The sequence below is a fragment of the Nycticebus coucang genome, chromosome X, assembly GCF_027406575.1.
Source record: "Nycticebus coucang isolate mNycCou1 chromosome X, mNycCou1.pri, whole genome shotgun sequence".
NCBI lineage: Eukaryota > Metazoa > Chordata > Mammalia > Primates > Lorisidae > Nycticebus > Nycticebus coucang.
In genome coordinates, this window is record NC_069804.1 from 56089163 (window position 1) to 56101625 (window position 12463).

The 12463-nt window shown below is 39.9% G+C and overlaps 1 protein-coding gene across 1 annotated transcript in view; it reads left to right on the forward strand.

Moving 5' to 3' along the window:
• CLCN5 (chloride voltage-gated channel 5) overlaps window positions 1-12180 on the forward strand; it is a 205421-nt gene extending 193241 nt beyond the window's left edge. The window contains exons 11-14 of the mRNA XM_053579964.1: window positions 474-660; window positions 2594-2992; window positions 3150-3366; window positions 4710-12180. Of these exons, the coding sequence (XP_053435939.1) occupies window positions 474-660; window positions 2594-2992; window positions 3150-3366; window positions 4710-4800 (894 nt within the window). The 3' untranslated portion in view covers window positions 4801-12180. The remainder of the gene's footprint in view (window positions 1-473; window positions 661-2593; window positions 2993-3149; window positions 3367-4709) is intronic.
• Window positions 12181-12463: the final 283 nt, after the last annotated feature.

Genomic DNA, 12463 nt, shown 5'->3' on the forward strand with positions numbered 1-12463 from the left:
GTTCTTTGGCATTTGGGAATAATAATGCCTGCCTCCAGGATTGTTATAAAGAGCCTATAGATCTTGTCTGCAGAGCATCCAGCATAGAACATAGGAGATAGTTAATAAAGGGTAGTTGTTGATAAGAATTCAAAATCAGTAGAAATGTCTGCATATATGAGAAACTCCATCTGTTTTCCTTTTTCTTTGGGAAAGGCCCAATTTCTGCCTCCAATTCTGTGTTGGTCTGGAGAATTCAGGCTCTTGCCTGATGGACCCCTGAATCAGGGTAAGCTTCTTTGCAGTCGTCTTTGCCTGCACATCCCAGAGAACCTCTAGTCTCTGTAGTGTTACACAAATCTCTACAGCCACTTGCTAGCATAGCGCATAAATTGTCATTGGCCTATTTGCTTTGCAGAGTGTCAGTCCTCTAGACCTTACCATATGCCAAGCAATCACATTGTTTTTAACTAACTGTTGCTTTCTTTTTGCAGATCCCCTCTGGCCTCTTTATCCCTAGCATGGCTGTTGGTGCTATAGCAGGTCGACTTCTAGGAGTAGGAATGGAACAACTAGCTTATTACCACCATGACTGGGCCATCTTCAATAGCTGGTGTAGTCAGGGAGCTGACTGTATCACCCCTGGCCTTTATGCAATGGTTGGGGCTGCAGCCTGCTTAGGTGAGTAGTGTTTGCATTGAGTTAAAAGAAGTTGTTACTCAAGCGACATACAAAAGAAGTTATATAACACAGTTTGTCAGGGCCCAAGACTGGCCAGCTTAACTAGGTTCCGGACGCGGACTGCTGAGTTACCTTGCTCAGGTACAGTTTCTCTTAGGTGTCTGAGGGCTATCTACTTTAGCTGGAGAGAGAGAGAGAGAGAGAGAGAGAGACTCAGAATAAAGCAGTCTTCTTAGAAAGATAGATCTTGGTCTTCAGCACAGCTTGGTGATCTTCAGCAGAGAGACACCGTGCTGGTGTTCTGCAGGCAGGAGAGGAGACAGAGAGTAAGCAAGTCCATGATAGAATGTGCATGCTCCTGACTGCCTTCTCCTCCAGCCTAATATAAGGCTGATCTCGTGCCTCTCAACACGACAGGTGTAGAGACTGCCAATTCACCACTGCTCTCATCTTGCAAGCTCTTATGATTGTTTGGAGAACTAAATCCCTCTCCATCCCCTTTCCACCAAGGTGTTCCCTTATTGAGCTATACAGGTATTTCTTATAACTCTCACTCCTCCTAGCCATTGGCTATGTGGGCTGCTACAGTAATTGATTGCCATATTTTTAAAATGACCATTCATTTCCTATTGGGTTTGCCATCTCTCAAGCATTTTTAGAAAGCTAAAGCATTTTTAGAAAGCTAATTCTACTCTCTCACACTGGGGAAATAATAGAAATTTGGACAAAATATCTGCACAAGAATGTACATCATGGTGTAAGAGCAAAAAATTAGAATCAATCTAAATTTTCACAGTAAGGGACTGGTTAAATAATGGTACATCCATAGGGTGTTATACTATGCGGCCTTTAAATATGATGTTAGTATAGTTAACATCTTTGAATATGATGTTAAATAAATATTATAATAATATGCAGAATTTTTCCAACATAAGGAAGGAACCGTAATAAGGAATTAAACATATAATGTGAGCTCACTTATGTAAGAATGTATGTTTTTGCATAAAAAAAAAACCTTGAAAAGTCGTTCAAAATTTTACTGTGCTCATTTATAGGCAGTGAGCTTATAGATAATGACTTTGTGTTATATTTTCCAAATTTTCCACAATGGGCATGTGTCACTTCTCTATTAGAAGAAGCAACAAACAAATGAATGAATATATATTACATTTGACAATTAAGTTCACAAACTCATCCTAGAATAAGTGTTACATACTTCATTGCTGAATATCACTATAGTCACGTTCAAAGTATGCCCCCCTTGGAAAGATATGAACTGAGGCCACCATCTAGTCCACCTTTGAAAGCAATTTTGGAACTCTTTTTCTGGAAGGGCTGTTAGAGCTGTTGTTGGATAGCACACAAAAACATACAACATCAATAATGAATGCCATTCAGAAAGACACTGCCACATTTCAACACGAACATAGCTGTGAGATATTGATATACTGAAGTTATGAAACCTTGCCAAGTTGTTTATACAGTGCTGCCAATATAAGCACACGGTGGGAAGTTCACAAACTTGATTGTCAGACCTGGTATGATGACAGCTCTGATGGTCATTCCAGAAGAAGAGTTCTAAAATTGCTTTGAAGGATGGACTAGGTGCTGGCATTGGTGCATAGCCTCCCAAGGGGACTACTTCAAAGGTGATCATAATGATATTTAGCAATGAGTTATGTAGCACTTTTTCTAGAATGAGTTTATGAACTTAATTGTTAGACCTCACATAAGAAGGTATCCTGCAGATATTGTTTTGAGAAACCTAAATCTGTCTATTGTAACCTTACTTTAATGTGATTGCTGGGGTCTTTACAAGTAAGACCCCATTCTAGCATTGTTTCTGGTAAGTTAGCTTTTCCTAGATAGACCCATAATTGTAATGAATCCTGTACTTTGCCTGATGTCAGCAGCCTGTGTCTATTCTTTACAGGTGGGGTGACTCGGATGACTGTTTCTCTTGTTGTCATAATGTTTGAACTGACTGGTGGCTTGGAATACATAGTGCCTCTGATGGCTGCAGCCATGACAAGCAAGTGGGTAGCAGATGCTCTTGGGCGGGAGGGCATCTATGATGCCCACATTCGTCTCAATGGATACCCCTTTCTTGAAGCCAAAGAAGAGTTTGCTCATAAGACCCTGGCAATGGATGTAATGAAACCCCGGAGAAATGATCCTTTGTTGACTGTTCTTACTCAGGACAGTATGACTGTGGAAGATGTAGAGACCATAATTAGCGAAACCACATATAGTGGCTTTCCAGTGGTGGTGTCCCGGGAGTCCCAAAGACTTGTAGGCTTTGTCCTCCGAAGAGATCTCATTATTTCAATTGGTAAGGATTTCAGAAAGAGGATAATGGAAACCAGTGCTGAACTCAATATGTATGCATGAAATTGGGGAAGATGGAGGGAAGAAGGGACTAGTTAAGGTCCAGAAGGATAGAATTAGCACTTCCACCTTCAGCTTTCTTTTTCCTTCTGTTCAAATAGAAAACGCTCGAAAGAAACAGGATGGGGTCGTGAGTACTTCCATCATTTATTTCACTGAACATTCTCCTCCAATGCCACCATATACTCCACCCACCCTGAAGCTTCGGAATATCCTCGATCTTAGCCCCTTTACTGTGACTGACCTTACACCCATGGAGATTGTAGTGGATATCTTCCGCAAGCTGGGACTACGGCAGTGCTTGGTTACACACAATGGGTAAGAATCTTGGGTGAAGGCAAATTGGATTATGTGAAAAAAGAGGATGTAAAGAGAGAGAAGGACAACCCAATAGAAATGAACATTAGTAGCATTTTCAGGCCTTTTTGAAGCTCTAAGGTGAAGATGGATGTATTTCTCTTACTATAATCAATGGAAAAGGACTTTGGGGAAGAATGTATATTTGAGAGATATAAACTGCTAGTTGCACATTATAAATAACTAAATTCCTTCCCCACAAAGGAATCAGCTACGTTCTGTGCAGATAGTGCTCAAATTACAATGGTAGCAGGTAGTATATTTGTAGTATTTGGTCCTTAAGCTCTCCTTGTTGTTGTTGTTGTTGTTGTTATTATTGCAGTTTTTGGCCAGGGCTGGGTTTGAACCTGCCACCTCTGGCATATGGGGCCAGCACCCTACTCCTTTGAGCCACAGGCACTGCCACTCTCCTTGTTATTATTATTTGAGGATGAGAAAACCAAGTTTCAGTGAGGTCGCATGATGTATGTGTATGTAAGGGTCCCCAGTTAGTAAATATTATAGTAGTAGTAGACTTTAAACACAAGTCTTCCGACTCCCAAGACCAAGGCTCTTTTCTTACTGTGATATGTCTTATCCAGTAAAGAAAGCCCTGCTATTTTTATTGAAAAAGAAGGCAGGTTGGAAAGAGGGGTAGATTTTTTCCTAACGTAGTATGTTAATCCAGCATTTATATAAGAATTTCACCCTCTTCTGAAACTTCTTAGTGGCATAACAGATGTCTTGCAGTATTTAAATGAGTAAGGGGACTTTTCCCTAATTGAGTCATTCAACTTACTGAATCCCTACTCCATGTAAGAAGAAATACCATTAGATTCTGAGGAGAGACAAAAATAAATAAGACCCTTCACTGCTCTCAAGGAGTGTGCAGTGTTATAGGAAAGGCGAGACCACATCGGTGGTTATAGAACAATAGCCAATGGGACAAGAGCCATGGAAGAGGCTTGCACAGAACACGCCATTGCTTTAAGGAGAACAGAGTTACTGCTGGCTTGTAGGGTCAGAGAAGGTGTTCTGGGAAGAGGGGCATTTGGACTAGGCTGTAGCAGCTAAGTAAGATTCAGCTATATAGAGGAGAGAATTTAAACCAGAAAAAATTGTAAGTTCAGAGACCTAGAGGTAGATGTATACCCATATGTTGTCTCATTTGCCTGGGGCTCATATCCTACTCCTGTTAATCATTGTGGAAGTGCAGATAATGGTCAAAGACAGAGTTGAAAAGGACTGAGGAAGACAAGTGTGTCACTTTGGGAATGCTATTTTAATTGCAGATTTATTTTTGTTGTAATATGTTTGTCTTTCAGGAGATTGCTTGGAATCATTACCAAAAAGGATGTGTTAAAGCATATAGCACAGATGGCGAACCAAGATCCTGATTCCATTCTCTTCAACTAGAATCATAGGATTGTTCTGGATATAAAACAGAAAGGACATTGCAGACCATGGATATATTTTGTTAACTGGGTACCCAAAACACATTTGCCATATTTGGATGGTGAAGTCATATTAATGTGTTGTCTCTTTCCTACAAGTTAACCAGTTGCACTACATAATCTCTGGAAATTAATCTTCTCCTTAGGAGAAAATACAGTTAGCCTTCTGTGATATTGCATTAGGAAGATTTCATGACAGAGTACAAGATTGCTATAGTTTAATTCTATTTGTTTTCTTAAAGATTGTTTTTAATTTAAAATTAATTGTTAGCCAATATGCAATCACTGAAAACTATGCAAGAAAATTCCAACCGTCCTGACTATAGCCTCCAGGAAACTGATGAAAAAGTCACTTTTTGGGGATCTGTTATTGATGGAAGATGAAGTTTGTAAATTAAGGGGCTTTGCTTTTCAAACTACAGAAAGGAAAGCCAGAAGGAAAATAGTAATGGTGTTTCTAGACTGTGAAGATTCAGTTCAAATGTTATTCTTGTTCCTGTTACAGTATTTAGCATTATTAGTTTGTTATTTTTGTATGTATATGTTAATTTTAATTCCTGATTATAAGACAATGCTGCTTTGGTTAATCTCTCCTAAAAGACTTTAGAGAGGTTGACTTTTATAGCTTGTTTGTTTCTGGTACTCTTTTGAAATGCACAAAGACAAGTTATAGAGCTTTCTCCTTGTCTGCAAGAAGGGTAATTTTTCAGATGGTATTTGCTAGCTAGTAGACAAGGACTTTGCCATGAATTTGTTCATAGCAAAGAATGATTTCTTCCAGCTTCCTTGAAGTGAATGATCAGTAAAGTTCTAAGCAGTCAATGACTAGGAATTTCACATTTTTGTGAGATCCTAACTAACCCTCTTACCCAGATGCCACCTCCATGAATGATGGTGCTTTGGGCTTCTGGAATATGTAAGAACAGTAAAGGGAACCAAGTCTAGACTGCATACTGGTAAACCAGGGAAGATTCAGAGCTGCATCTGCATTCTCATGCATTCCTATGTAAAGACCACCAGTACTGAAATAACTGGATACTCATTGCACCTCTCAGCTTTAAGTATATATAACAGGCCAGTGTTGTCCCTGTGAACATGAATTAAGCTTGGGATACTTTCAAATATATTCAAAGTGTTGGAACAGGATAAGCAGCTGTGACGCCCTTCAGAGTCCTTAGAATTCTAAATAAAATGCAGAGCTATCATAAGACCCAGGGGTATGGACAAGGCCTGGTGATATCAAAGGTGCTTGTATCTCAATTTCCTACCACCTTTATTGCAATTTTTAAAAAAATAATACTCTAGGGCAGTGGTTCTCAACCTTCCTAATGCCTCCTAATGCTGCGACCTGTTAATATAGTTCCTTATGTTGTGGTGACCCCCAACCATAAAATTATTTTCGTTGCTACTTCATAACTGTAATTTTGCTGTTATGAATCGTAATGTAAATATCTGACATGCAGGATGTATTTTCATTATTACAAAGGGGTCGCAACTCACAGGTTGAGAAACCACTGCTCTAGGGACACCTGGTGGAATTAAAGAGCCCCCACCATCATTCCAACCACTATTACCACTATTTCATTTTCTGTAGTTTGACCCATGTGCAACCTCCATTCTGTTCCCTTTCCTATTCCTTAGTACTGAATCCTCTCTTTGGGATTGAGCACTATGCCTGGTCAATCATTCCTATTACAAAAAAGTAACTCCTAGGGCTAGTTAAATTATAAGCCAAGACTTGGCAGTCTTACTACACATGGACCAGAGGTGATACCCAGCCCTTTGCCATGTGGCCCAGTTGTTGCTGCCATGCCTCTATTTTTGCCCTGGATGCCCACGGCAGTGAGACTTCACTGCCAGAAGTGAGAGTTCATCCTGGCTAATTTTACAAATCCATTCCCAGCTCTTTCCACCATCCTTCTAGCCCAGAAACAGCAGTTACTTGGTATATTACCCCTGGCTTTGCACACCAACCCTCCACCCAACCAAACAGCTTAATGTACCTCGTTTAAAAGTTGCTGATACCTGATTCTAGGACTTTTTACCCCTAGTTCTTATCCTTCCAAAATCTAGAATTCTTTTATTGCTCAGAACTGGTTAGCTAAGGCTTATTTTCTTTTTATCTTCAAAATATTAAGGCAGTCACCAGAGTTTCTCCTTATGAGTGTATCACTCTAGCATTTTAATGAAAGGAAAAATAGCTCTCTAGGGTACATTATATTACAGTTGTGGCTCAGCAACTTTACATCTTTTGTCCTTTCCATGTCACTGATTCTAATATGAGATGAGATTATTTGCTTGAACACCCCGTATATTGTGTAGAAATCAAAGTTCTTATTGTGTATTTCTGGTTCAATACCCGTCCTATTAGTTGCCCTTCCCTACTAAACTTTGCAAAATGGGAAAGGTTACTATTTCTGTATTTGATGGCAATGAAAAGTTTGGTCATATTTCATAGAGCAGCAGCAATATGGAGGGTGTCTTAAGTTTGCCTTTTTGTTTCTTTTAAGCTCTGTTCTTGATTATAGACAGATGATCCAGTGTTAAGGTGCTACTTCAGAAAATAAATTCAAGAAATCAGATAACACTGTGCCAAGGTATACTTTTTAGATGCTAAGTACTGATTGGCCCACCAGAGAATGATAATATCCCCTTGATACCTCACTCCTGATAAATATCATTCATTAACCTCCCGCTTCTCAGGAATCCTTGTAGTGCATACGCTAGAAGTAGCTATAGTGTATGGTATCCATTATATGTTCAGTCATGTGGTTTGCCTCAAAGGTTGGCTAATTGTGGCTAGAGTTCTCTACTTGACTCCCAGCTCAGCAGCTAGACATTCAGGATTCCTTGTCTTGAGATAAAAGAAAATGTTCTTTCTGTCATTGCCAGTTTAGTAGTTGGACATACTTTAGCAACAAACACAACCAGTGTAGAAAGGTCTGTCAGTAGACTCAAATGGCCACATACCTCAATAGCAAAAGACTGGATATTAATAGTCTGTGATTTTAAAATTAATGAGTTGAGGCTAGACTATTTGGGTATTAAAAATGAAGATTGTCTGATACAAGGAAAGTATTTATAAGTGCTTCAACAGAATTGGAATTTTCTAAGGAAATATATCTGGTAGATATCTAGCCATGAAAGGTGTGAGAGTCTATAGATTTGTAAAAGTCTCACTGCTATATTTTGCATCTTTAAATCTTCAATTTAAAGAATTTAAAGAAGCTGAAACAGTTAATGTATGATTAGTTACGTTGGAGAGAAAAAGCAGGGAACTGATAATGCAAAATAACAGCAACTTAAAAGATCATTTCTAATTAGATGTTTGGTTAGAAATATATTCCAATGCTCTCCTCTTTCTCTGGCCCCAGCATTCTGGCTCAGCCCTGCTGTGGAGTAGACGTGGTATGATCCTCAAAACAGATATCCTCTTGTGGATAATCTTACATTGATGATACTTTAAATTTTCCAGCTGGCGGAGCAAACAATTAATTTTCTGATTGAACTACAAAGCAATTTAATTGTTTTGGCACCAAAGGCTGAATCTAAACCCTTTATAGGAAGATCAGAGCATAGTAGATGTTCATTGTTCTACCAGGTCAATTCTATTTGAATATCAGAATGATAAAGTAATGGGGACTTAATGTGGTCTAAGGCTATGAGGTAATCTATAACTAAGACCTTATGAACTTTTTCAGGTATGAGGGAAGCTAATATATTTTCAAAAATTTAGCATGCAATTGGCTTGGCCCCTGTAGCTCAGAGGCTAGAGTGCCAGCCACATACACCTGGGCTGGCGGGTTCGAACCCGGCCCAGGCCTGCCAAACAATAACGACAACTACAACCAAAAAATAGTCAGGCCTTGTGGTGGGTGCTTGTAGTTCCAGCTACTTTGGAGATTGAGGCAAGAGAATCTCTTAAACCTAAGAGTTTGAGGTTGCTGTGAGCTGTGATGCCACGGTACTGTACTGAGGGTGACATACTGAAACTCTGTCTCAAAAACACAAAAAAGGTGGCTCAGTGGGTGGGGCACCAGCCACATGCACCGAGACTTGCGGTTCAAGCCTATCCTGGGACAGCTGAACAGCAGTGACAACTGCAACAAAAATTAGCTGGGCATTGTGGAGGGCACCTGTAGTCCCTGCTGCTGGGGAAGCTGAGGTAAGGGAATTGCTTGGGCCCAGGAGTTTGAGGTTGCTGTGAGCTGTGATGTCACAGCACTCTACTGAGGGCAACATAGTGAGACTGTGTCTCAAAAAAGAAAAATTAGCATGCAATAAAGTTAATTATGGAAATTAACTATTGCTATATGTTTTAAGTAGTTCAATTACTTGTTGAGGTTGGGTCTTGATTTTGATTTCTTAGATGATGAGTAGGAAGATATACTTGTTACTCCATACTATCTTTTATTTTTGTTTTCTGAAAAGTCATGAACAGTGCAGTTTTTGAAGTTGAGTTTTTAATAATGCTGTCAAAGACAATGTTGAGAATTTGAAATGGCCAGTAAGTTTTATATTTCCAAAGTACTTACTGATAACACATCACTTTGTATTGTAAGGAACTTGTTTCCTTACACTGGATCAGAGCCAAATGTAGGTTTTTGTGGTGGTATGCAGGTATCAAGCTCTTAAAATCCCTGAGAAAAAAGTAGGAATGTGGAAGGTAAATGGGAGGTAGAATATTGAGTCCTTTAAAAAAAAAATAGATACCTGAAGTTAAGTGTTCTAAAACTTTGTTTTTTTTTTTTTTTTTTTAAACCACCTCTGGGATTGCTTGGGTTCCCTTTGGGAAAGAAATTGAAAATTATGGCTGTGGAAGAGCCCTGGTAAGAAAATATGTGAATGGTTTAAGATGATGGAAGGAAAGTCATCCCATTCCCCCATGCCACACATTTTGGCATTTATAAACTGCTTGCTTATGTGCCTCGGGGGAGAAAAAGTCAAGTAATCCTCCAAAGGCCAGGCTTTCTAAGAAAACTAGGGGTTCAAAGCAATGTTCAGCCCAAGGGAAGCCTAGTTTTATGGAAGGGGCTGACCCAAGATATCTGCTCAGGAAGGAATGTAGCAACTGTTGCCATTTCCTAAATGAAAAGCTTTAAGAAGATTGTCCTGAATTTTGATAGCAAATTAAAAAAAATCTGTATGTTTAGCCATCTAGCATGTTTTTATTATATATTGAAAAGAAAAAGGTGAGATTTCCTAAGATCACAACTCAGGAGCTGTGTAAAGTTCAATCAGTGTAGTGGACATGGGACAATCACTGAACTCCGTTCTACTTCAGTTTCAGGTGTTTGCTCCAAAGACAGAAATTCCGAGAATGCTAAAGGTGCTAGCAACTTTAAGTTACTCCCCCAAAGTTTGCTGGCTACATTCTCATCTCTAAACATAGGTATCTGGGTAAAGTTTTGAACAGTGGTAGGGAACAAAATTGTTTTTTTCCATGGTATAGTCCTATTTTGCCAAATCACCCAAAAAAGAAAGTATATGATGTGTGGAGTTAGTGTTTCTTAGATGGAACCTATCAGGTCACCCAGCCCAATCTTGCAGTCATAAATTCCTACCTCTAAGTTCCTGCCAAAGGGTCTTCAGCCTCTGTGTGCACACTTATTGAGTGAATGTCTTGCCTAAAGTTTGGCCTTTTGAGGAGAAACAGCATGTTATGGCATAAAAATATGAGAGTTTAACAAAATCACTCCCTCTCTTCCTATCTCCTTCTCCTCCCTCCCACCTCACTCTCTGTCTCTTTCTCTTTCTCTTCCACCATGTCCTGGATTCAGATTTCTCTTGGTTTTTACAGGCATATTATTTTGAATGTGGATTTTAAGAGAGGGAGGGGATCATCCTGAGAACAGAGATTGAAAGATCCTTCTGAGCTGATGGTGCCAATAGGGCTTTTTTCCTCTATAAGTGCTAAAGCCAGTGTACTTGTCAGGAATGCCAAGGACTTTAGCATCTCAAGGCAGATAAATGAAGTATTTCTTGCTAAACCTTATTATCTACTAGTCCAGATCTTTTGGTTCAGGGGCAGTCTAGCGTTTAGGGAGTGAAATGACATCTGGGAAGATAGGGAAGAGGGTGTGGCTTGAGATGGGAAAGTTCTGCCTCACTATCCTACTGGGGGTACCTCAAAAATTCACCACCCTTCAAGAGCTCTCCCTTTCCTTCTTCCACTTCACTTTGTCCTACCTTCTCCCTCTTCCTTTCCCATTATGCTGCCTTGTTAGTACTCAGCTTTTTATATAAGTATGTATTTACTTTTTTATTATGTATTTGGTCCTTTGGAACTGTATAATGATTAAGAATTTAGTTCATTCAAGAAAAAATGATGTTTAATATTTTGTTCTCTTAAATTGTCTTTTGAAGCTATGCTGCTAACCAGGTACAGGCCAGAAAGGAGGTGGGCCTGACAGCACCTTGGTCATGTACGTTAAGGGGGACAGTGATGTCATGTTGGTGACTCTTCTTCATTTGACCAAGACCAGCCTCCTGTTCTTACCTCTGCCCATTCACTTCTGCCTGTGAGAAAACTACCACCTGCTGGGTGAGCCAGTAAGGCCAGGAGATCAGAGGGGCCAGTTCTAGCCTATGGGCCACTATTTGAATATTTCCGTAATAAGCTTGTTTGCAGGGCTAGCTCCAATTGCAGTAGCCAAAGAAAACCTGTTTGACTCAACATTTTAATTCCTGAGAGTTGGTGAAAGTTTAACCGAAGCTAATGTCTAGATATCCAGTAGCTAGGCATCCGAAACTAGCTTTAACCAAAGCTGATAGAGCTTGAGTTTCCACAGAAAGCATGGTGTTGAGCTGTCGGAGCACATCTGAATGTTGCCAGCCCTTAGCCGTGCTTTCTTAGCTTTATTCTTGTCTCTTCCTAGGCACAGCCTGAACCAGACCTGTGGCTCGCTGCTGACCTAGTTCTGCTCCCTGGTCAAGTGGAGCAATGTAGTCTAAAAGAGGAGAATGTGGACTGGGGAGTTAGGAGACATGGTTTCTGTTCCCTATGCTTCTACTAACTAGCCTTGAGATCTTAACCGCTCTGTGCCTCAGCGTTCCCATCTTCAAATGGGGATAGTGTCAATTGCCCTACCTACCTCACAGGGTTGTTGTGAGGATAAACTGAGACAGTGAATGAAAAGTACTTTGACAAGTAAGTGCTATGCAAATTGTAAGAAATGGAAACAATCATATTAAAGGCAATGAAATGGACAATGGCAGAAGGGTTAATGGGATCATCTAGCCCTTTCTTTGTGTGGCTTGAACCCAGGTCGCCATTGCTTTATACATTTTCACTTAGCACAGATTTGTAATTATGCATGTAATAAAGCACAGCTTTATCCAACATGGTGTATGGTGTGTTTTTAAAGACCCTGAACTTTGTATCTCACAGTTTCTGATCAGAAAAGCACTGGGGCAGGGTAGAGGGCTTGGGGGAGGGTAGCGCAAAATGTAACCACAAACCCCTACTGGTGGACCCACTTAAAAAAAGATTTGTTAAATACTTCCATGTTTACAGACTCAGTTATACTTTATACCGTAGGAGGCAAATGAGGGGCAGCTTGCATTTTCTGAGATAATCCAGATACCCAGATATCTCATTCATTATGGCTGCTTAAATGTCCCTG